General features: G+C 36.9%; 2 protein-coding genes across 4 annotated transcripts in view; one reads left to right on the top strand and one right to left on the bottom strand.

Annotated features, from left to right (window-relative positions):
- Positions 1 to 1,633: 1,633 nt before the first annotated feature.
- LOC121383049 (stAR-related lipid transfer protein 7, mitochondrial-like) lies at positions 1,634 to 22,743 on the bottom strand. Its single transcript, XM_041512809.1, has 7 exons — positions 22,074 to 22,743; positions 18,537 to 18,691; positions 15,921 to 15,970; positions 14,881 to 14,991; positions 10,970 to 11,152; positions 6,893 to 6,977; positions 1,634 to 5,025 (listed from the first exon to the last, which is right to left on the bottom strand). The coding sequence occupies exons 1-7, from the start codon at positions 22,499 to 22,501 to the stop codon at positions 4,886 to 4,888; spliced, it is 1,152 nt and encodes a 383-aa protein (XP_041368743.1). The 5' UTR covers positions 22,502 to 22,743; the 3' UTR covers positions 1,634 to 4,885.
- A 1,413-nt stretch (positions 22,744 to 24,156) lies between these two features.
- The window catches only part of LOC121383108 (cilia- and flagella-associated protein 43-like), a 61,744-nt gene continuing 59,373 nt past the window's right edge, over positions 24,157 to 26,527 (top strand). For all 3 annotated transcript variants that reach the window (XM_041512894.1, XM_041512893.1, XM_041512892.1), the window contains exons 1-2: positions 24,157 to 24,263; positions 25,032 to 25,282. In XM_041512894.1, the coding sequence (XP_041368828.1) occupies positions 24,235 to 24,263; positions 25,032 to 25,282 (280 nt within the window). In that variant the 5' untranslated portion in view covers positions 24,157 to 24,234. The remainder of the gene's footprint in view (positions 24,264 to 25,031; positions 25,283 to 26,527) is intronic.

The raw sequence follows: 26,527 nt of genomic DNA, 5'->3' as shown, positions 1-26,527 counted from the left end.
TTTGGAGTCGGTATCTGGATTAAAAATCCCATGCCTCGACTGGGATCCAAACCCAGTACCTACCAGCCTGTAGACCGATGGCCTGCCACAACGCCACCGAGGCCGGTCCACTGGACTATGTCTCGCCTCAAGTAAAAACAAGGATTATACTCTTATTGGCTGCCCGTGATAATACTGAGAGGGCTAGATCATCAAAATAGGGACTCTTTAGGGCAACCCATTCAAATTTAGGGTCTTTTCAAACGTGTGTGCACCTTGTAATCAAACAAACTGAGTGACAGAAATTGAAATTGATTAATGGGTAATAACAAATAAAAATGATTTCATTTCGGACATAAACATGAAATGGAAGCTTGTTTAATATCTTATAAATCCACTCCCAAAATATACATGTAAGTGGAAGATTTGAAGCAAAAATCTTAATTTTTTAAAGGTTTAGATGTGCAAAGTTTGATCGCTGATGTATTCTTACAACAACAACAAAAATAACAAGCATTCTGAGAGAACTGTTAAAGCAATACATGTCCCCTACCGGTGTCCAATTTTTTTCCTTATCTCCTAAGGTTGATGACCGTCACTTTTTGGACCCTTGTTTTGGCTTCGTACACAATAAATAAAACATATTCAACAGTAATTTTTTGATATGATATATTTGACAAATGGTACTTTTTATTTCTTTCATCTTTTAAAACTTAAAATTAATATTTTGTCCAGAATTATGAAAAATAAAGAAATACAGACCTGTAAACAGCGTTGTCTGCTTGTTATAGAAATTTGACGGGTCAAAGTTAATAGACCAGTTTTTATTTTAATGTGGCAAAGCATTATAATAATGCAGCTATTTTTTAATTTGAATGACGTCACTTTACATCTCATTACAATAACAAACTAGTTACATGTTTAAAGAATGCTGGAAAAATTCCAATACAAAACTGCTACTGAAATTTTTTTGTTTGAAAATTACTAATGCACCTGAATGTGTTTGAAGAAAATCGTGATTAAAAAATTGTACCTTTCACGAAATATGGATTTCAAGTGAAAATACGGCAAGATATGTTATATTTATTGTGTACAAAACCAAAACAAAGGTGCGAAAAGTGATTGTCGTCAACCTTAACTTCATGGGCACAACTCGGTAAATCACCATGAACGTCAAACTTGATCTATTGTAAAGCTATACACAAAATAATATGCGTATCTCGAGGCATTGTCAAAAAAAAAAGAGTCCTGAAAACAGGAGTTATAATAAGTTCAACTCTGTCAAAAATGGGTAAATTGCATGACGGTCAAACATGATCTGTAATAGTACATGATAAAGCTACACTCCAAATTTCATTATTTTGAGGCATTGTGAAAGAAACATTCGAAAAACTATATGTTGGACAGATACATGTAGATGAGCGGAGAAGAAACCTATAGTCCCCTCTGGTTGGACCGGTAGGGGACTAATAATAAAAACTGAATATGCGTGAACTTCTAACCAAAGAAGATGCTAATATAGTCATGTATACTGGGCAAAGGACATAAATGTTGCTATTAGTCAGAAATTGCACAATGTCAAAAATGGAAACATACCTACTATTTTATCAATTTTAATATTTGTCAACTGAAAAAGAAAAACCAAAACACATCAAATGTTTAGCAGTTGCATTTACTACCACAGAATACAACGTATGTTCAAACTAAATATATTAGTTTTTCAATCAATACTAGCACTCAACATAATTATCGCTCATAAAATACAGAGTATGAAAACAAAACAAACACCAAAATCTTTCTTCCATAAACTTGATTATCTGTTGCTGACATGTGTGAATATTTTTAATATTCAACCCCTAGATAAGATCACAAAGACATTTTACTTTTTAGTTTGTGATGTCTTTTGTTTTTAACAGACTCCAAAAAGTTGAAGTTTGTAATGCTTAGTGACACCAATTGGACACATTGATTAAATAATAATCGGCTTTTGGGTGTCAATACATTTGATAATTCTGACCAAGTCATCAGCAAGGAATCTTTATATGCACTTTCCCACAGATTGACTACACATACCAAGGCCTTTGATAGCCTACGGCATACGCACCTCAGGTGAGCATTCTACCGAGTTAGTTCCTGTCATAATTAAGGGTTAAAAATGTTAATCTAGGTTGTTCTGGGTTACTGGAAAGCCAAAGGTGAAATGATAATTTCTCAGCAATCTTGGTTAAATGGCACTGCCACAGGATTGCACAAGAGATTCAAGAAATATGTTCACAACAAATAACATCTTTTGACATTGACGACATTGTTAATGAATATCATTCAATAAAATATTTTCAATAGCTATTAACACTGCAAGAACTGTAACATTTCATTCTCAAACTGTACAGTTCAACATTCAAATACTCAAAATACTTTTCAACGTTTCAAAATAACAAAGGCAATAAATTCAACAATCACAAACTATAACATCCATATCAAAAGTCGAACAGTATTATGTGGCAGTTAAACTGCTAAAAAAAAATTGATGCCACATAAAAAAATGTTTTGTAATCGACTTACACAATGAGACAAACACATTCTTTAACCAGACAGTCATTCGTAAATATGATTAGTTATTGAATTAAAATAGTTAAACAAATAACTGGAGAATTCAGAGAAATCCAATCAATACTGTACCACATAGGTGCCTTAACAAAGATCAGACATTCAGAATGTGAAGAGTATTTCCAAAACGCTCGAAATGCATTTTTGTCATTTTCAAAAAAACTTGTTGTTTTTTAATCAAATGCCAAATGATGCTTTAAAGATTAAACAAATAAAATTGCTATAGATCTACCTTTTAAACTATTCCCACTAAAACTAGAATTATTGCAATTGCTTTTGTCAATATATATATCCATTTGAATTTAATATCAATAATTTTTATGAATTAAAAAGAATTCCAATGGCACCTTTTAAGCATAAAAAAATAAAACAATAAACAAATGTTTGTTAATGCCTAACCAGGTCATTATGCAATCAACAACTCCTGTGTGTTAAAACTTAAGATCAATCAAATAATTTTTAACGTTTCAAGACACCATGTACCACTATGAAATAATCTGACAGGCAATATTCAGGGGTTTTTTTAATTATTTTTTTTATGATTTTTGTTTAATAATAAATATTAAAGTCATGTTAAAAGAATATCACAAAATGGACATGACTGGTTCGATTTACTTCACATTAAAGAAAACATTACGTAGCACTTAAATTACACCCTTCTGTCATCCATTATAACATACCCCTAGAGTATTTGTTGCATAGTCCCATTACATTTAAAATGATCAAGTTTATTATTTTTGTAGGGATATGGTCATGCAAAGTGACATTCAGATATTTGTGTGTTCTATTTGTACCTCGTAGTGTCGTGATGGGCTTGCAAGGACTATGACATGTTCATATAGCAATCGCAGATTGAGCAGTGTGCCACAAAGTGACTGTAGTATATATTGCTTTTTGGAACAAAATACTTTAACAGCACATAAATTGGACATGTATGGTGTTTTGATGGAAACTGTATTGTAGTTTTGTCCACCTGTATCATCGTAACTATACTGCCACTAACTCCAAATTCATGAAACTGGCATATATCATTTTTTGATTGATAAAGATCATACCCTGAATCAAAACCTATTCCAAAATTCGACATATCCTGACATTATCATTAATCTGGGTATTATATATATATATATTTTTTTTTTATATTATTATCTGTAGTGAACAAAAAGTAACAAATGAAAACATTGTTACAATGTAGTCTACATTACAGTGAATTTTTTTTTAGAAAGTCATATCCTTTATGAAATGTATTAACATTTATAGTCTACTTATATTCATGTAATAACTGTATTTTTTTCACTATTTCTTTTACACTTTTAAAGTGATCAACATGTATATCCATCCAAATGGCTTTGGCTGAAAGGAACACAGAATCAACAAAATTCCACACATACTTATTTACAAGGTGCATACAACACTGACAAAATGTTTTAAACAATCAAATCTATGTATTAAATGCACAAAGTAGGCAGTCTTAAGTTTAGTATTAGTAAATTTGAACATATAGCCAGTACAAAAGTTGATGCTGTCGCTATTGCATAACCAATACCTAAATCTCACTTGCTGACTTAATCGAGTTGATATCAAATATCAAACCAATCCATATAAAAATATACAACTAAAAGATCACTACCAATGAGTATAAAATACAAATGAAATTGTGTATAAATATAATGCCTCTGTTAAAATACTCAAAGTTAAAGTAGAGTACATTATCAGCTTCTGGATGTCAAATATTTGCTAATTCAGACACGTTTTTACAGGAAACCTGTTACATTTTCATTTGGTAGCATGGCATTTTTATATACTTTCCCCCAGACAGGACAGCACATACCACGACCTACGAAATATCAATCATGAGGCACTTGTTAGGACGGAACAACGCAATGGGTCCACTGAGGTGGTTCGATCCCATGACCTAAGCACCTCAGGCGAGCACTCTACCGACTGAGCTAAATCCTGCCCCCCATGTTACATTCTCAAACACAAACTTACATAACGTACATTTTAAAGTGACTGCACAAATATCCTCCCATTCTGCAACCATCGCTCCATGGACCATGAAGCAGACCACAGTAAAAATATATATTTGCATTGGTCCTTTTTTACACTTTCTTTTTTCTTTTTGAAGTTTTCTTTTTTTTTCTTTGAAAACCCCCCACATGAAAACAGTACAATGCTGTGATTTTTTGGGTAGAAAACAATTTATGTTCAATTTTACTGAAAATTTCATCTCATGATTGTGTAGAATTAATTATTCAACATTATAAAACGTCAATGGTGAGAAGTCATAACAGCGATGTCAAGCGTACTGTGACCCTGGATAAGAAAATGTGCCGTCCGATTCCTGTTCTGGAACAGACGACGACTTCTGTTTCTTCACAGTGAGCTCGTGCATGAACTGTGCAGCTTTATGGAGCTTTTCCACAAAATCAGGTACACCTGTGAATGTAAACATTGCATTACACATCATGAAGAAACATTGAAAATATCTTGCTCGAAAACTGGTCATATGGGGTGTGTAGGTGGATTAAATGTTTCCATACACAGAATAAAGTTTTACAGCAGATCTACCAGGCCTAAGATCGTACTTAAATCAGTATAATGAGTCTTCCTGGAAATATAAAGTTTGTTTTGTTTAACGACACCACTAGAGCACATTGATTTATTAATTATCGCCTATTGGATGTCAAACATTTTGCAAATTATGACATATAGTCTTAGAGAGGAAACACACCACATTTCCCCAATTATTACCAAGGGATCTTTTCTATGCACCATCCCATGAACAGGATAGCACATACCATGGCCTGTGATATACCAGTTGTGCTGCACTGGCTGGAATGACCTGATTAAAATTAGCTCTACTGGGTCTACCAGTAGATCTAACAGCATTGCGTGGACTCCCATGTCCAGGTGACATTTCATCTATAAATAACAATTTAAATATCGACCAATTACACTTCACCTTTTATAGCGTTATTCGGGAGCATCCAAATTCTAAAAATATCGGGCGAGACTATTTATGCAATAGGCGAACTTGGTTGTCTATTTCAACATTGAAAAACAGGGGGAAAAGTGCAGTAATAAACTCTGGATTGTATACTAAGGTCGACGACAGTCACTTTTCGCACCCTTGTTTTGGCTTCGTACACAGTAAATAAAACATGTCCAACAGTAATTTTTTGATATGATATATTTGACAAAAGGTACTTTTTATTTCTTTCATCTTTTGAAATTTAAAATTAATATTTTGTCCAGAATTATGAAAAATAACAAAATACCAACCTGTAAACAACGTCTGCTTGTTATAGAAATTTTACAGGGGTCAAGGTTAGTAGACCAGTTTTTATTTTAATGCGGCAAAGCACTGTAATAATATAACTAATTTTGTCAGTATTCCAATGACGTCACTTTGAATCGCCTTACAATAACCATACACTGGGTACATGACGTTTCCGTTTTAAGAATGCTGGAAAAATTCCACTGCAAACTTGCTATTGAAATTTTTTTGTTTGAACATTACTAATGCATCTGAGAATGTGTTTGAAGAAAATCTTGTGATTGAAAATTGTACCTTTTACGAAATATGGATTTCAAGTGAAATTACGGTAAGATATGCTATATTTATTGTGTACGAACCTAAAACAAGGGTGCGAAAAGTGACCGTCGTCGACCTTAATATAAACAGATGTTACTGCTATACCATCACGCTTTTATTTTTCATCTTGAAATCAATTTTATATAAATTTTATATTGCAATTAGTTTCCGGCATACTTCGTAATTCACCCGAATCATTTCATATACCCCTCGGCATAATCCCGAATGTTTTCTAATCACTGGCATGATTTTGCAAGTAAGGTTTTGATTGGTTGAATGAAAGGTCAACTGGACATGAGCTCCAACGGGCTGCTGTTAGATCCACATGTAATAGTGGAGCTAATTTTAATTAGATTGGTTGTATCCAAGAATATAAAGTAGTCCAGAATGTTTAAGTTTAAAAACTGACACTAACACTAATCTTAATGTGAACTGAACAAATAATCTGTAAACACTACAGCCGGAATGCGGTTTTGTTTTTTGAATACCATATAACGTATCACTGCTTACATTTAAGGTGCCTCCATCCTCATGGATCAATTCTGAAAGAGCTACAAGACCCGGATATCTTGATACTTTGGGAAAATAATTCTGTTCAGCATGCATAATAATATCTACTTCCAATAAGGTGACAATACTATATTACTGCTTCTTGAATATGTAATTAAAATTAAACAAAACAAAACTAAAGAAGAGTTGTAGTGTTACCTGTCCGAGCCATCCAGTTGTATGCAGGGGATGGGAAAGCAGCTTGTGGGTCATCAAAGTACGTCATGCAGTAGTCAAATCCATTCTGAAATGAAAAATAAAAAATAAATAGGAAACTTAAAACGGAATTCATGAAATTAAAATACTGACATAATTAATATATTAAATGTTGTCAAAAGTCAACAGAACCCCCCCATCAATGTTATTTTGATCAACATTAATTAGGTGTTCAACATGCTTTAGACTGAATAGCACATACCATGGGTTTGGAAATACCTGTGACTAAGCATTTACTGGAATATTAAAAAAACCACAAAAAAAAACCCACCCGAAGTACCCAGCATCACCCCGCAAATCAGTTAAATGTCCCTACTGAGGAATGAGTAGTATCAATCTTATGACCCATCACACATGATGCAAACTTTTGCTCCACACAATCTTATAAACATTCCTATTGTTACTCATATACTGCATCAGAACACTGCCTTTGTACTTTAAATGAAAAATGAACTTTATAAACAGCTGTTTGTTTTACCTCATTGAAATAGCACTCAAACAATTTTACATGCAAAAAACCCTTTATGAGCTACTGTTCATTTGTTTGTTTTACTCCCACCACAATAGCAGTCTACAAACCATTTTGTACTTTCTCATTAAAACAAGCATTCTGAGATTACTGCTAAATAATATATATCCCCTACCGGGGCCCCCCAAAATGTTTAAGTTCAAGGGACAAATTGCTATAGAAGTCAAACTTGAACTATAACAGTACATGATAAAGCTATACACAAAATTTCAGCTCAATATCTGGAGGCATTGCAACAAAACAATATATGTGTGGTGGTCTAGGAAAACCCATCACATGGCCACAATTTTACATCTTCCATTTGTGGTATTAATGGAAACTACATATCATACCCAGTTAAAAACAGTTTGAATTTTTTTAGATATTCCATTTAGAACAGAAGATATGGCAATTTTGAAGATTTTGAAGTTTTTGTTCTGACCACAACAATTGTCAGCATGTAAATGTAGATCTGATTCACCTAACCCATAATGATCGAAGAGGTAATGTAGCATTGACACAACACAGTTCGCACCTTTTCCCGTCATACAGCTTTCTTCCAAAAGAAAGTTGACTTGTTTGGGTAATGCCTCACATGCCACACCAAAAAGTCCACATTTTCTGGGGCACTTAAAGTAAATGGGTCCTGGTTGTAGAGGATTTGAAGGAAAATGCACTTGCTGTGCAAAATCGAAACTGTAGTGCATCTTTCCGTCATAACTACAATGTGCATGTGGACCGAGTTGTACATCTAGTGGCATCTGATCTTTAACAGTTCTGCATACTTCCTGATATGCCGATAGTTCCATTGTTGCCTTGTCTTCCATATCACGTACAGCAGCACTTTTCTCTCAGTCAGGAAGATTCACACTGCGGGCGAGTTTTGAAACACCTGCCTGGCAGTACCAACATAGATCTGTTGCTGGACGCATTGTCACGACAAATGGCACCAACTGCTGCCATAATCTGCGAAATGTTCGATATGCAACTTTCCATGCACCGGCAACATCCACTGCAAGACAATACTGTGTATAGACTTTCTTCTTACTGCAGTTGGTTGGCAGCAGTTTAACGTCTGCTTTCCAGTGGCCTGGTGTACGGCCAGGTAGAATTACGGCATTTGCTTCAGCATAATTAAGGATGAAGTCAACAACTGCCCTTGTATCAACAATCTTCAGTGCATTAGGGGGCCGTTTGTTCTTGTTCTTATGAACTCTTGCTTCAACACCAGCAATTTGATAATGTTTAAGTAGTGCATTTAACTTGTCCTTCCCTATTCCATGAAGATACTTGAATACATCTCTGCATATCCTAAATCCATGATAATAAAAGTCTGTACGCTGTACCTTTCTCTCTGTCTGGTCCTTCTTTCTCGACTTTGTTGTTGTGGATGAAAGATGCATACCACATGATAACTTTGACAAAATGGCAATATCAAGTTCCTCACGTGACATTCCTAAAAATTGCAATCGCACATCTTGAAGTTCCTCATGTGAAAACCTAGTGTGACAATGTTCACCATTGTTCAACTGACAGGTACAGTTAACTTGTAAATCAGGTTTGTCGTCAACTCTTCCACGACCTGGAGGAATAATCTGATCTGCCAGATTTTCAAAACATGTATCAAAAACTGAGTTACTACAGCAAATGTCAGTGTCACTGTCATTGTTTACATCATTGTTTACATCTATTTCCGAAACATCGTATTCATTTTCACCATCTGTATCACTAGCACTGCTAAGTTCATCATCATTTAGGGGGCGTGATACAAAATAGTCACTCACTAATTCTTCTAAAATCTTTTCACTTGCTATATTCGACATGTTGATCTTTGCCAACTGGTTCAAACAGTGAGCGAACTATGCTTCCTCGTTGCCGGCAGTGGGGGCTGCCATTTTTGAATTTTTTCCGGTAATCAAACAGACATTAGAACACGAAAAACAGTCAATATCGTCTAATGCAAAGCAAAACAATGATGCATATTCACTTAGCTGGTTCTCCCATATCTTGGTAGCATGACAGTATCGATACTTTTTGATAATATAACAGATACTGGTAAATTTTGTGGAAAATATGCACTGAAGTCGATCGAGAAATTGGCTTCCTTTACAAGATGCGCAACAGTATGGTAAACAATGTATTCATGCGCAGAGGCAATCAGGATAAAGGTCGTTTCACGACCATTACAGTGATATGCGACATGTATGGATGCGCGGTGAGAAAAAGGTACTTAAAATTTATAGAAAGTTGACTGTTTAGGAACGCTAATTAGCAAATTCGATATAATTACACGAAATTAAAATTACCCCAAAAACATATTTTATAGTGCACAGATTTCCATTTCCATATAGGACAACATACGTTATTGTTTTCATTATAATTTAAGGGTAAAAAGTAAAAATAGACCACAAGTGACTTTATAACTAATTTTGGCCTGTATCTCGGTAATGAACCCAGCGACTTCCGACGGGTTTTCCTAGACCACCACACATATGTGGGACAGATGGAGAGATGGACAGACTGACAGAAAGACAAGAGAAAAGAACGCTGACAACACCTAATGTTCTCTCTTGTTGGGACCAGTAGGGACTAACAAACTGTATGAATTGCTGTTTGTGTTACCTTCATAGTAGATTCTGTTAAAAAACAAAAAGGTTTGTAAACCATCATCAGTGTTTGAGATTAAAACTTTTTGGCAGTATCCCAGTTGGATACTAACATTTCAAAATCTGGTATCCCACCTGAGAATTTAGTATCCCACTTAAATGAAATTCATAAATAATGCAATCGAAATCACAGAATTTGTGAAATTCGCAAAAAGATTTGCTGATCTATTTTTGCGCAATACTGACATAAATTAATATTTTTTAGCAGTAATCTATAAATGTTTCTGACATTACAAATGATAAACCTACCCGTATTAATTTTCTGCTGATGTGAAATCAATATCCCAAAAAACATTTGAAGGGAGGAAACATCCAACAAAAACAATAGGGACTTAAAATTAGCAGTTCTTAGTCTATTGATATGCCGCTATTGCTCCAGTGTAGCATTAGACTGGGTACGAGCTCGAGCATACTGTTACTTAACTTCACCAGTAAATGACGACTTTTATTGTTTCAGCGAAAAATAGAAACGCAGAATTAAAAAAACATTATATGGTATCCTGGTGGGATACAGGGTTCTTGAAATCTGGTATCCAAATTTAAATCCTGGTATCCCCGGGATATCGGGATACCGTTAATCTCGAACACTGATCATGCTGCCATTGTACTCATCAAACCTTTAACAGGGCTAGCTCTGGCACTCGCCAAATTCGACAACTGCCAATTTTAAAAACAATTGTTGAATTTTATTTTGATTTTGCGAAATAATTTTTTGTAATAATTGATATTTTGTTAGATAATAACTGGATTTCTGCAATTTTTGAAGATTTAACAGATAATTTGGCGAAAGTTTCTACTTGCCCAGAGCTAGCCCTGCTTTAATGAACTAAGCATTTGCTACTGTACCTCATCGAAACTGCTGTGAGGATGTATGACCATGGTGGACATGTATGTCGAGACCCTCACAAAGTTGTCGTTCACAGGACACATGGGATGTTCGACTGCGCGGTTGGTAATCAGCAGCATTTTGTTCTGATGGTCCACTTTGTACCTCCTCACATAAACGTAGTCACGGCTGTACATGGGGTACTGCAAGCAAACAACATGGTCACTCTATCATCTCCTAACAATAAATATTATAATAGCGAACTGGGTATTTTAAATACACTGTAACCAAAGTACCGAAAAATGTTCTTAGTAATACAAATTCAAAATGGCAAGCATTGAAAAGTCACAAAGACACACATACACATGTACACAAACACACACACGTACACACACACACTTACACCCACATACAAACACGTACATGTAGTCCAATACCATGGTTCATACAGGCAAGGACCCTTAAAATTCAAGCACTTTTCAAGGACCTAACTTGTTTTCAAGGACCATAAATACAAACTTGTTTTCGTGCGATTTCGCCCATGGCGCTAATGTTAATATCCTTGCAACAACATGAACACACGGCCTTTGACACGTCCTTACTCTCTCTGATCCACGCATATTTTCGACACCACATTTTGTTAAAAACACACTTTCCACTTGGCATGTTTAAATTTGAACATGTGTTTGCAAAAACTTCAAAATCTAAGTGATTCTGTGTTGTCTCGCCTGACTAGTGTTTGCAGCTCTCAAAATTAGGCTATTACGCTCGTCAATAATCGGTAAATCTCGGCTGAGGCATTCGGAACATAGCATTTGTCCCGGAATGGGCCGAGTACATTCGGGTCGCAGAACATCGCGAGTGCTGGAATGAAAGTGCGAACACGGAAGTAAAAATGCTAAATGTCTTTCAAGATTGTTCCGTAATTTCTGGTTAAAATGACGCGCTAGTTGCACTGACATGAAATTCAAGCACTTTTCAAGGACTTTTGCACTTTTCAAGGACTTTTCCCCCAAAAAGTGAAAATAAGCACTTTTCATTTCAAACTCCTAAATTCAAGCACTTTTCAAGACCATGGGAACCATGAATACAGAATGAAATGAATTGGAATCAAAATGAGCCAGAGGAATATGGTGTTTAGTTCTAATTCAAGATCAGACCAGAAATTAAAGTCAAAACATTCTCACAGTAATCTTGTAAACCCCATTTTACTAGGTTGCACTGCCCCGCTATTACATTTACTACCCAGCTATCACCTTTTACCAACCTCTTATTTTTCCAAGCCATCATTTTTTCTTTTCATTTAGTGGTTTACATATACTACTCAAAAGAATTTAAGGGTCAAAAATGTATAACCAAATAAGTTTCAGAGTGTATTAGATTGATGATGTAAACTACACCAAAAATTTAATTTATTGTTCCATATTTACAAAAACCCACAAATAAACGTCACTGTATACAAGAAAGTCACATGACATGCTGTCAAAGTTGAAGGTTGTCAAACATGGATTTTACACATTAGAACATTCGTTTAATAGTGTGTGAATCCACCCCTGGCGCGAATACACTCAACACATCGTTGCCTCATGCTGTTGATCAGACGTCTGAAGAACTCTTGGGGAATGGCCTGCCACTCTGCCATAAGAAGTTAACCCAGATCATGAAGGTTGGCCGGAAGGGCATGGTTATCCTGAACTCTCCTGCCTAATTCGTCCCAGGCGTTCTCTATTGGGGCCAAGTCAGGCGAATATGCTGGCCAATCCATCCTGGCGATACCTTGTTGTCTGAGAAAGTCCGTTACCACCCTGGCGCAGTGGGGTCTGGCATTGTCATCCTGCAGAACTGCCCCGCCGTCAATCTGCTGAAGGCCTGGGAGAACCAACGGCCGGATAATCTCATTCAGATAGCGGATTCCATTCAGATTGCCATCCACCACATAGAGGGGGGTCCTGTGGTGGATAGAGATGCCGCCCCACACCATGACGTTGCCACCACCGAACCGGTGACGTTGTCTAATGTTAACGTCAGCGAAGCGCCCCCCCAGGACGTCTGTAGACACGAACCCGACCGTTGTTGAACTGGAGACTAAACCTGGACTCATCAGTGAACATCACTCGACCCCACTGAACACGTTGCCACTGCAGATGAAGTGTGCACCAGTGACGTCTGGCCGTTCTGTGACGTGGTAGGAGTGGTGGTCGAACAGCCTGGCGACGGCAGCGTAGATTATTGGCTCTCAGACGATTGCATATGGTTTGATCAGACACTCGAGTTCCAGTCGCAGTCTGCAGATTGTCACGTAATCGGCGTGCAGTGGTTGTGCGTTGACGTAGAGCCATATTGGTGATGTAGTGGTCCTCTCTATTTGTAGTGCTTCGGGGTCTTCCCGAACGTGGACGATTTCGAACAGAATTCGTTGCTTGGTACCGTTGCCACAGTCGGCCAACGACACTCTGACTGACACCAAGTCTCAGAGCAACATTTCTTTGCGTATTGCCATCCTGAAGCCAAGCAATAGCCCTTCTTCGATCTTCGATAGTCAGTTGACGTCGTACCATTGTCGAATTTGGAGTGTGCACCGTACACGAATGCAAGCTCCAATTATACGGAAATTCAGCATTGGGAACATGGAATACACATGCAAAGCGTGCAAATGAAGCGCTTTGTGAAAAAGCAAGTTATGGGCACTTAGCAGACCTTTCGCTTTCGCCCTAATTTACGTGCAAATGTAAGCATGTTTTCGCCATTAGAACTAGTCGACAGTGTCAATGACAGTGGATTTTAATTCATTTATGGGTTGCTTAGACCCACTTTCGTCAAAATGGAACAATACCATGCGTGACATTATGGTCTAGCTAATATAATTGACATTCAGAAAATAATGTCGAAAATATCGTCTGACCCTTAAATTCTTTTGAGTAGTATACATCAGACTGAACAAATTTTTTTCACAATAAGACATGTTATAGTAATTAGCAACTCGATTGCTCAAAGCAACAAGGAGTGACTTCAGCAGACCTTGCTTTTTAAGGTGCACGGGTGCGATCGCGCTCGTACAGTGCACATAATTTCTGATGAGTGTTAAAAATGGCACATGTTACGCTCAACAAACGGCGCACGTAAAATAGATGTGTACAATGTTTACAAAAATCTAAAGTTTTCATAGCTCATTTAGCTGAGAGGAAGGTCCTTTTATTAAAACAATAAACATTAAAAACATGGCAGTGGCTTCCATGCAGTCGTTAAACTGGTATTTCTCTTTGTTGAACAAATCGGGAAATACTGGTTTAATAGACAATTTTGTAGACGTACCAGTCAAAATCCAATCACACCTACACTGCCTATTTTGTTTATTTTGGAGAGTGATTTTTCACTCGCCTTAGCATACTGAGGTGTGCGATTTGCCACTCGCCTATAATTTTCAAAAACCAACGACTGCTTCAGGTTGCATATATTGTATCAAGCAACACATTTACATTTCCATTATCCCAAAGCAAATTAGCGAATATCATATCTGATCTTTTATACATCTAGTAAACTAGTGTGGTTGTACATTTACAAAGCTAGGACCTCGGAGAAAAACTGACTGACATTTTAATCAAAACAAACAACTGACTTTTCCTTACAACCCTCTAAGTTGAGATAAAAAAAAAAAAATCATTCAGTGACTAAAACATTTCCTACTATCTATATAAAAATACAAGTAGGCGCCATCTAGCTCCTAGGTGGAAAAGTTAACGTATACGGCTGTCCCCTTACACATTTTACATTATTATATCTTACAATTTTGGTGAGCCTACTGTCAAAGTAGTAAAATATTAATTTAGATTATCGAAATACATAAAAGGAGTTTCAATTATTAAACAAAGACTGATGATACTCTTTACATTACAAACCCATGGAAGATGTCTACAGATACTTAGTAACTCACAGGGTACTTCATCTGCCAATACACGACTTCCGAGTCAGATTCTCTGTCTTGATCAACCACTCGGATATCAATCGTCAGTCTGTCCCACTGCTTCCTGTAGGACAAATCTACCTGTAATCAAAACAACATTCAATTTAACTAATACACTTCTAGCACAATCTGTCAAAAATAAATTATTTATTACTCAAAACTGAGCTACTATGTACATGTATATTCATATATATTAGCCTAGCCACTGCCATCCCATCTCTCCAATTAGCAGTTTGTTTGTGACAGAATTGACTTTTCCTTTCCCTGGAGAAAAATAATAAGTTTGATAAAAATAGGTAAAATGAATGTCTATCAACACATTTCATATTTTGTCATGTTCTGTGTTGATTTGGAAAGGTTCCGAATTATACACATGGTTTGAATCATAACACTTTGTTATCAAATACAGTTGAATCCTGTTGGCTCAAACCCCGTCGGTGCTCGAGAAAGTGTTCAACCCATCGGGTAGTTCGATCAATCCATTTGGTCAACATCGTGTAATTGTAATTCAGGACTTTGTTTGTGGTTCAAGTGTTGCGGTGTATTCGACCCATCCGAGTTCAACCCAACAAGATTCTACTGTACTACTATTTTCGCGAATAAATTTTAAGCAAAACAAAATGTTAACGAATTTTTTTATTAAAAAGATGATAGCATTAAGTAACTAATAATTAATGTGTTATTATTATGTTAAAAATGAAAGTAATAAGTGTTTTCTGGAAAATATTATTAAAATTAATCTACCTGAGAACCAAATAACACTTGACTGGTCCCTACAAACGGTACGATATGCATTAACATACAGTCTCGCGCCAAACTTAAACAGACAGAAAAAGGTTGTATGAGTTTGCTTTTGAATTTGGAATAGGTTGACAATATTACAGTGTCTTTGACTTCTCACTACAGTTAATAACTTGATGATTTCAGGCAATGTTTTTTATAGGCTAGATAAGGGCCTGCATGTAAATAATTAATTTAATCTACATATTTTCTGTTTTTATATTTGTTACCTGTGTGTTGTAAAATGCTCTTGCTGGTATATCGGTGAAAGAACCATAAACTGTAAATTTAAAAAATAAACATTAAATCAGACATGATATTATTCTGTACAAATTAACAAGATGTGAAATAAAATGTACAAAGATCCTAGAGATTGAAAGATTCTTACATTTACAGTGACACAGATTTAAATTAATAATATACTCTTCAAAAAAAGAAATGCAAAAGGGTACAAATGGGTTATAACTCCGATTTTATGTTTCCTACCGGTTCATGCTTTGTGAATATAAGGTCATTGCATGTCCCAAACACATTCCCACGGTTACATTCGATAAAACGCAGCTACTGTACAATAAAGTTCCAAAATGTGAATATTCGCAAAAACGCAGCCACGTGCAAACCATGTCACCACTGCACGTGCGTTGTCTGCACATGCAACATGAACACCGACAGTATAAAAGTGCAGGGTGTTCGCTTGCCTGGCCTCTGTATCTGGCCGACAGTTGACAATCCAGGACATGCCACGTCTCAGTGAACCGCAGAGAAACAATGCCATCGGCCGACTAGACGCAGGCGAATCCAGAACGGCCGTTGCCAGGGCATTCCATGTGTCCCCAAGCACCATCTCCAGACTGTGGGACCGTTACCAGCAACATGGATCAACACGTGACCTCCCTAGATCCGGTCGACCACGGGTCACTACCCCCGGGCAGGACCGCTACATCCGGGTACGCCACCTTCGGGAACGATTGACTACTGCCACCTCCACAGCCGCAGCAATACCAGGTTTGCGCAGGATATCCGACCAGACCGTACGGAACCGCCTACGTGAGGTAGGAATTCGTGCCAGACGTCCAGTTCGAGGTGTCATCTTAACACCACAACACCGTCGACTCCGACTGCAGTGGTGCCAGATTCATCGACAATGGCCTCAACTGCGATGGAGACAGGTGTGGTTCAGTGACGAGTCCCGATTTCTGCTCCGACGTCATGATGGAAGATGTCGCGTGTATAGGCGTCGTGGTGAACGTTATGCGGCAAACTGCGTGCAGGAAGTGGACAGATTCGGCGGGGGTAGTGTCATGGTGTGGGCAGCCATCTCACACACTGGCAGAACTGACCTGGTCCACGTGCAGGGCAACCTGAATGCACAGGGCTACATTGACCAGATCCTCCGGCCACACATCGTTCCAGTTATGGCCAACGCCAACGCAGTGTTCCAACATGACAACGCCAGGCCTCACACAGCACGTCTCACAACGGCTTTCCTACAGAACAACATCATTAATGTCCTTCCTTGGCCATCGATATCACCGGATTTGAACCCAATTGAGAATCTATGGGACGAGTTGGACCGACGCCTCCGACAGCGACAACCACAGCCCCAGACCCTGCCCGAGCTGGCAGCAGCCTTGCAGGCCGAGTGGGCCACCATCCCCCGGGACGTCATCCGTACTCTGGTTGCTTCAATGGGCAGGCGGTGCCAGGCAGTTGTCAACACACGCGGAGGCCACACCCGGTATTGACTCCAGATGACCTTGACCTTGGTGGTGTGTCCTATCACTTACTCACAATGGACTAGAGTGAATTGTGAACAATCCTGCAACATTTGGTAATTATCGGACTCACCATTCAATAATTAAATCAATTCTCCAAATGTTACGACAATGTGGTTTTGCGTTTCTTCTTTTGAAGAGTATATAAGAAAGACGTAAATTTTATGCAGCCCCTTCTTGTTAAGAGAAAGTGCCATTTTTAGTTTATACACGTAAGTGTCCTTTTTTTTTCATCTAGCTAGAAAAGGTGAGCTGGATTGCCCCGATATTTTTGTTGCCCCCTCCCCCATATTATTTACAGTAAGATACAGTCTTCATGTGTAATTTCACAGCTAAAACTCTGTAAATAGCCCAAGAATATCTTACAGTAGAAAGAAATGCTTTGATTTCTTTCTTTTTTTAAATTTGTTATCTTTAGATCAATGATAATGTTGGGTCTGGGGAGCCCAAAATCATTGTCTTACAATATGTTCTAATTATGTATATGTATCAAATTAAGTAAATCAAATGAATAACAAAACACGTCATGGAGAGATTTAATTATGTAAAAATATAAAATAAAAAAGGAAATAAAAGAGAGAATAAGAAGAGAAAGATACCAAAATGATACTAGAAAGAAATGTTTTATTTAATGATGCACTCGACACATTTTAATTATTGTTATACGATGCCGGGCACACAGATAATTAGAGGAAACCCGTTGCCATCCTTCCATGGGCTAATCTTTTCAATTAGCAGCATGGGATCTTTTATATGTACATGTATCATCGCAGACAGGATAGTACATACCACGGCCTTTGTTACATGAGTTGTGAAGCACTGGCTGGAAAAAGGAATAGCCCCTATGGGTCTACCAATGGGAAAAAATCCTAGACCATCGATGTATCATCTGAGCACTTTACCACTGCACTATGTCATCCCCCTAACACCACCACCAAATATATTATAGAGCCCTTAACTTATAAATATGAAATTCTCTCTCTCACCAACATACACAGCACTCTTTTAAAGAAATAAACATGAACATACACATGTATCTAACGATTACGTTCTGTATAAAATGCCATGTACCTCTGTACTGGTAAGTGTAACTGTCCTGGATGGGTCTTCTCCACACTTTAAGGTGTTGTTTGTCGATAACCGTTTCCCATTCACAGCAATCCTGTATCCGAGTTTCTGGAGGTTGGTGAACAAGGCCTTGCACTGCGACCATTTCATCTTCAAATCTAAAACAATTACAAGTAAAGTATATGCATGTATGTTTATTGTACATAACACTGCACTAAGTGTACTTTAACTTTAGTTGGCAAATAAGCAGCCTGAGCAACTTGTTCAGGACAGATTAGTATGTCAGTACAATGCACATGACATTGTATATATAGATGGTACATAAGCTAAAAGGATACACAAGTAAATTCTATATACAATTTAAGTATAAACATGTAAGTGAAAATTTGATGAAAAATTAGTCAACAGCTGGCTGTAACAAACATGATCGCGTGTGTGGTCTAGTCGACCGATTCCCAATTTAAAAGAGAACCAAGTGCAGAGGAAACCTTGCATAGTGTGTGAATATATCTGTAGCTCTGCAATTTAAAAATGCTTACTATCTTTAAGGAGTGTAGTTTTAACAATTCATTTATTGTATGTGAAGAAAAAAAACTATTTTCACTTGTGGAAAGAAAAGTCAGTAAAGTTTGAAAATTGGAAGTGCTCAACAAAACACCTTGCAAAACAGGATACTATAAGATACATTATTTGTGTGCCTATATCCAATGAAACTCTTAGGTGCAGGACGTAGTCCCATTAAAAGTGCTAGCTTAATGCAGTCAAATAGTCAATCTGTTATTGATCCCTGTCGGTGGGCTCATTGGGATATTTCTTGTTCCAGCAAGTGTATCACAACTGGAAAATCAAAGGCCATCATATGTGCTATCCTGTCTGTAGAAAATTCCATATAAAAGATCCTTTGCTACTAATGGAAAAATGTAGTGGGTTTCCTCTCTAAGACTATGTCTGAATTACTAAAAGTTTAACATCCAATAGCTGATAATTCATTTATAAATCAATGTGCTCTAGTGGTCACTGGTGTCATTAAACAAAACAAACTTTAAACTTTTTCTGCAGCACTTGGTTCAACTTAGAGGCATTTGGCCTGGTATGCATATTCAACAATATATAAATTATAATGCACATTATTGCTTAATATCAACAAGTATAATCATATAGTTAATTAATAAAATGGTTAAATGTGACAGCTATTATATATAACGGGCACAGCCATTTTGTACCATCCCAGTGAATACGCCCTCTGGCAAGCTGGTGGTTACGCAATACCTAACATGTCACGTCAGGAATTAAGTCTTCGAACTGAAGAAACAAAACATACCTGATTTTTGCAGATGCATTGCAATGTTCTGTAATAATATCCATCCCAGTAAGCCGACAACAAGTATATATTATTTTTCAATACAAAATAAGACACCATTGTCAAAGTTTAAAACTAAATGTATTGTTTCGTACATAAATTAACCCACGTACTGAAACAATAATCGGAGTGTTTTCTTGCTCAATTGGTCTTTTCTTTCCGTGGCCTTTCAGTGGTTCCTGATTGGTAGGTGTCTATTCAGATGGTAACCAGACACTGTGTCTAGACACACTAAAAAGACGTGCCTCTTTTATGAAGATCACAGGGTATTATGTGATAACAGCACGGATACACCTCAAATCGTAATGGACATTACCAACCACCATGCTTTATTATGGAAGTAATTCTGTAAAACCCTTGATTAAGTAGACTTTCCCATCTCAAAATCACAAAACTGACCAATTACGTCGCCCCAAAGAAAAAAAAAGTATCACGTAGGTATCGTGAGTGGTAGTTTTTGCTCGAACGTGCCCTACCAATAGGCCTAATAGTATGCATTTTTTCTTAGGATTTTTTAACAAAGAAAAATACTGTAACTCCATTTCGTTCTATTGATGTAACCTGAAATATATTTAGTTAAATAATTTATTATACTATCAAGTCATTTATGTTGTTTTACAAGTCAGGTTGATGAAAGCGAAGTGCCTTGTTGTAAATTAGAGCATTTGTTTACATTGCGCATAGAGAAGATGGACGGAGCTGATGTCACTTCACCTCAAGCTATACCACCGGACGTCACAAAAACAAAACAAAATGGCTGCCCCCAGTTAGCAGGAATAACTAAGTTTTTTTATTAACTCTAAAAGTACGCGTTTTTCATTTGTTAAAGTGTCAGTATGTGTTGGTGGTCCGGGTATGCATCTTTCCAACACATCAGGCTCTTGTTTGAGTTGACCCTACCTTTAAACTGGTAATCTATTTATTGGACTACATGTACTTGCACGGTAATGCCTTTGAAATATATACATAATCATTTGGAGGGATTCCGTTTCGCGGTGGCTATGCTACTTTCACTTTATCGATGGTACTTCTATACTACAGTGACGTTCCAAATGTTTGGGTTTTTTAAAGCTCATTATGCGATGTTAGTATTTTTCAATTTTTGTGACACTTTTGGATTCCTGTTTACGTTAAAATTGTTTTTAACATATGTAAAATTATAGGCAATCCAATATTATGTCTATATATATTCCTTTAGAGATAAAATAGCAGCAGATAATTTAGCCGTCCCCAGTGGTCTGAGCACATTTCTTTAAAACTTTTGGCTCGACTCTATACTGAACATTTCCTTTAGACTGGTTGCAAATTACAACTGTTGAAATATAACGTTGTTTACAGATTTGCTGTGCATCAAGTATCTAAAATTCAGCCTTTAGAAAACATTTGTCGAAATACTAGTAGTATGTCTGCGTGAATAAACGTCCTGTAATCGTGAAGTTTGCAAGTTTTAATTTCTGAACGTTTACAGGTCATGACGTAACCAGTTTGCGGTTCGCGTAAATTTAAGTTTGCGTAACCGACACGCGAACAGAACGGCGGTTCGCATGAAATATTGTGCCCTGTGATGTTATGTCATGGTGTCGGACATTTACAAAGCTATGGATTTAACCAAAGGGTAACCATTGTTAAAAGAAGGTACATCCCTTGCTGTCAAAGTTTCTTTTTGTAGTGTATATTAATGATTTTATGATTATGTCAAATATCTGTTATCAGTGTTCCAAACTCAAAAATTAACAATTTTAACATATTTTAACATCAAAGATATTATAAGATTATTGTTGTATTAAATTAGAGTGGGAATGTTTTCCTACTCAGTGGTTGGCAGAAGGTCCACATTTTCATTTTAGTCGTTTCTGACCAACTGTCTAAAATTGAATGTCCATCTTGCTCTTTGTTGGCAGAGTACTCTGGCTAGGAGTGCACATATCATGGCCGTAGACGTTGCAGTCATGGGGCAATAACTTGGATATGGGGGGGGGGGGGGGGGGAAACATGAATCCACTGAGTACAAATGATCCTATGACCTATCACATGTGACGCAAGCAATGAAGCATTCAACCACTAAGCCACCTAGGTCCTATCTAGTATCTTGCTCCAGACTCAATCCGAAATTTTATTTTTGTATTAAATAATATTACTAAAATACCCATACAAAAAACTTCATATAATTAAATATTCACCCTTTGAGCTCCTCATCTGTAACTCGTTTGTCATCCCATGAAAAGAATGCAGCACTCAGCAAAACAAACAGGGACTTGTTGCGTAAGAATGACCCTCTGATACGATCGACGAATTTGATCATCATTATCTCACCATACAGTCTCTTGTAGAGATCAACAATCTGCGATGCTCTTCGCAGTCTCTGCACTGCGATTCCATTACACTGCTTAGTAAAACATTCACCTATGGCATTTGCAACATGAGAGACAGAGTTTTTGAAGTGATTTACATTTTGCGTACAACTTTGTCCAAAAATCAACCGGGCACATCGGTTACCAAGCAGGTCTGACAAACTTTGCGCGCTTAATACAATAGATCTAGAACGGTGAACTTGCAAAATACGAGTCCATAACAATTTCATATTATGCAAAAGTGTCTCGTTCGACATGGTAACGCTGCAGTGACTGTTAAAAAAAGATTGTCGACACTTCCAAGAACACTTCTTACAACTGCCATACACGAGTCCACATGAACGGAAGCATTTTAAACCATACCATAAATTTAAATATAAATAAAACGAAGCAAGACTCAACTCCAATATTAATACCTTAATTCAATACATATATAGTTAATAAATACTAATGTACAGGTTTGCAAATATATCTAGATATACATTTAATCGTTTATTTGCTTAACTTTACTAGTTTCAATTGGTATAGTCTATCCATAATAGGAAGTTGACCTTGACACAACGGCACTACTAAACACCAAGTTTGAATGCTTGTCAGTATTGGTCGCATATGGAGGTAGAACGTGATAATTTCCAAAGATCTTAGATTGATAACTAGTTAAACAGTGAATACCGCAGCTAACACACACACACACACACACACACACACACACACACACACACACACACACACACACACACACGCGCACACGCACACATACACAAGCGCACACAGCCACGCGCATACACACTATCACACACACACATACACACAGCCACGCGCATACACACACACACACACATTCCACGCTCAATAATACCAAAAATAAATAAATAAATGAGCCATAGGCCTAATTATAGAAGTCACACTATCAAAACCATTTCAAGCCCCGTGGGTGGAGGTAGGGTAGATAGCCTCAATGTATCTATAGCTCCAAATGCCATAAAATCATGGTTTAACTTATTTAAATAATCAAACATTAATAAAATGGCATTATTACTTCGAAGAAGATACATTGCTGTAATATATTTTTTTGTACTGTCCCAACCCCGAACCCCCCTCCCCATAAAATAGTATAAAGGAAAGTAAAGTTTGTTTTGTTTAACGACACCAATAGAACACATCGATATATTAATCATCGGCTATTGGATTTCAAACATTTGGTAATTTTGACAGTCTTATAGAGGAATTAAACACTCTACGTTTTTCAATAAGTAGCGAGGGATCTTTTAGATGTGCCCCCACCTTTTAGCAATTTACACACGTGTGTGTGTGTGTGTGTGTGTGTGTGTGTGCGCGCGCGCCCCCACTTTTTGGCACCTTCCTACGCCCGTGAGGATAGCACATACCACGGCCTTTGATATACCACTTGTGGTGCACTGGCTGGAACGAGAAATAGGCCAATGGGCCCACTGACGGTGATCGATCTCAGCATCAAGCGAGCGCTTTACCACTAGGCTATGTCCCTCCCCAAAATAGTACAATAGCACGCATATAGCTAGGCAAAGAGAAGACATATATTTCTCCATAAATAACCAATCTCCATTAAAATCGTACTAGATCTTCAGCAAGCAGACCTGTATGGAAAGCAACTGCCAGGTCTGATTTAATTAACTTTCTCTCTGTCACTCTCGCACACGCACACGCGCACGCACGCACGCACGCACACACACACACACACACACACACACACACACACACACACATTCAAACATTCAAACATACACAAACTCACACGACCACCGTTAGTTAGTTTCACAGTTTTGAATTTTATAAACGGATATTCTATTATGGCCCTAATGGTCTACCGTACAGAAGGTTAGGAATTGTAACGTTTCGATTAGTAGCATCGAGATTTTGCGAGATTCAACCATAGCAACAGATTGTTACAATATGGATGATGTGTGAATGAAAACAACAATTTAAAACAGGAATAATCTAACGCATAAATATGGATCAGTTTGGCACATTAGAATTATCGTAAGTTATATATGCGCATAATCCGCTTTTTGCATTTGATATGATTAAAAATGATTGTGGTTTGTAGCTGTCAAAATAAATTGTCGAGACATCATGTATTTTCGTGGTGTTGTTTTCTTGGACAGGTTTTTGTTTTGTTTTGTTTTGTCTTCTTCTTCATCTTTTTTTTTAATGAATTATAAAGTTATTGAATGCAATGAACAAAATGTAAACATTTATTAAAGGGGATTGGTTAGAGCTTATTGCTCAAGAAAAGACAGTAATGGTCTGAAAATTAATTATATATTTGACAATAAGCAAGTGAACAAACTGTATGTCTACCACTCCCCATTCAGTAATTTTATTAGATACTTTTTTAAAGTTACACAGGGAAGTCTCCATTCTCCAAAAGAGCTCATCATCAATAAATTAACTCTCGAGGCATGAATGAATGTCATGTGATGCATTACAACATTTTATGGCAGAGGACAGGGGATGTTTGTGAGGAATTATACAACATTTTCAAAGCAATATCTCATTTTTATTTCATCTTTATGAAGTAAATTGGAGAGATACAGGTATTACTTTTCTCATGGGGGCAGCCATATAGTCTTCTTCTTTTTTTCTAGAATATTATAGACTTCTTTATTTCTATGAGTGTTAATTTTGCTAAACAAACTTGACAGATAATTTTGTGTACGTGAGTTTATGTTGTGTGGGCGGGTACATGTCCATGATAAAATAAGCTTATTGATAAAATTCATGTGAGTCATTTTATTTTAATTTTAGGTGGGCTCAAGGCATTACAGGAACTGAAGCACACTACATTGACAACGATGTTGTTTGTTATCAGTGTGGAAAGAATGTAAAGTTTTTGTCTGTGAATGGAAAAGAACAGACTTTTGGTTTTAAAGGGGAAGGTCAAGGACCAATTGCTGTACATGAGATTAACAAACATTTCGCTGTTGCTGAACATTGCTTGAACCCAAAGATTTTCATTTTTGATTACAATGGATTCAAAGATGTAGCAGTGTTAACTGGTATGTATATTTGCAGGTTTTGAATAACGTGTAATAATTTACTAATTGTCTAAAATGAGATATTGAATAAAAGGAAAACAAATGTTTGTTTAATGACACCTCAGAACATTATAAACTTGACGATTTGCTTATTATGACACTTGGTCGAGACAGAGAGTGGAAAACCACCGCCACCGCAGAGGTTACTCCTTTCATATTGAATAATACCAAATGATGACAGTCATTAAAGGGTATTTATTTACAGCATTTGTTGCCCAGTGTTGTAGCTACCTGTACATGAAAACATGATTCATATGCAACTAGGTCTTGGTACAAGAAACTTACAGTTCTATGTATCAGAGCCATCCTGTTTTGTTTAACAACACCACTAGAGCACATTGATTAATTATTCATCGGCTATTGGATGTGAAACATTTGATAATTCTGACACAGTCATCAGAGGAAACTTGCTACATTTTTTCTAATGCAACAAGGGATCTTTTATATGCACTTTCCCACAAACAGGAAAGCACATACCACGGCCTTTGACCAGTTGTGGTGTACTAGTTGGAACAAGAAAAAACCCTCTATGTATCAAAGTCATCCTATGCAATGTATAACAGCATTCAATTCTAGATAGTGAATTATTTAATTTGTTTACTTATTCAAGTACACTCCTGTCACCTTAGTCTGCACAGCACAAAAGTCTGCGCACATCAGTTCAGGCCTTTCCCCAGGATTTTTTTTAAGGCGCTTACATTTTTAGCATCAGTATAACACAAATCAAGCCAAAATAAGTGGAGTAGTGGGTTAAAAACAGTTAAGTGTTTGCCTTCAATCCAGCTAATCATGCTCTATTTTTTTTAAAGTAACCCATCAATTCCCCACCCCCAGCAATTTCATAATTTGTGCAATGTTGTTGCTGTTGATTTCAGCGTTGTGTTAAATGCTTGTTGTGATTTCTGCTTGTAAAATACCTAGGCTAAGAATGCCGACTTCACAGTATATTCCATTTATAAAAAACAAAACAAAACAAAAACACACAAAAAACCAACTGTTAATAAAATTAAAATTTACGGTCTTTTTAAAATCCAGCTAACTTATTAAATGTCACCTCAGTCTTACAGATATATATCTAACATTATCTAACAAATATGATTATTGTAAACTAATTCAGTGTACGTTTAACTGCAATTTGTATAAATACTGCATGTTAATTTCCAGTGATAAAGATTTACTTCTGTGTAATCGTATTGTTCAATGTCC

This window comes from Gigantopelta aegis, chromosome 10 (assembly GCF_016097555.1).
Source record: "Gigantopelta aegis isolate Gae_Host chromosome 10, Gae_host_genome, whole genome shotgun sequence".
In the NCBI taxonomy this organism is placed as follows: Eukaryota; Metazoa; Mollusca; class Gastropoda; order Neomphalida; family Peltospiridae; genus Gigantopelta; species Gigantopelta aegis.
Note: the sequence above shows the minus strand (reverse complement) of the source record. Positions and strands in the feature narration are given on the sequence as shown.

Coding starts and splice junctions, on each gene's coding strand:
- LOC121383049 (XM_041512809.1), bottom strand. CDS start 22,501: ATGTCGAACGAGACACTTTTGCATAATATGAAATTGTTATGGACTCGT. Junction 15,971..18,536: donor TTACACTTACCAGTACAGAG/GTACATGGCATT, acceptor TTAAATTTACAG/TTTATGGTTCTTTCACCGAT. Junction 11,153..14,880: donor ATTGGCAGATGAAGTACCCT/GTGAGTTACTAA, acceptor GTTTGCTTGCAG/TACCCCATGTACAGCCGTGA.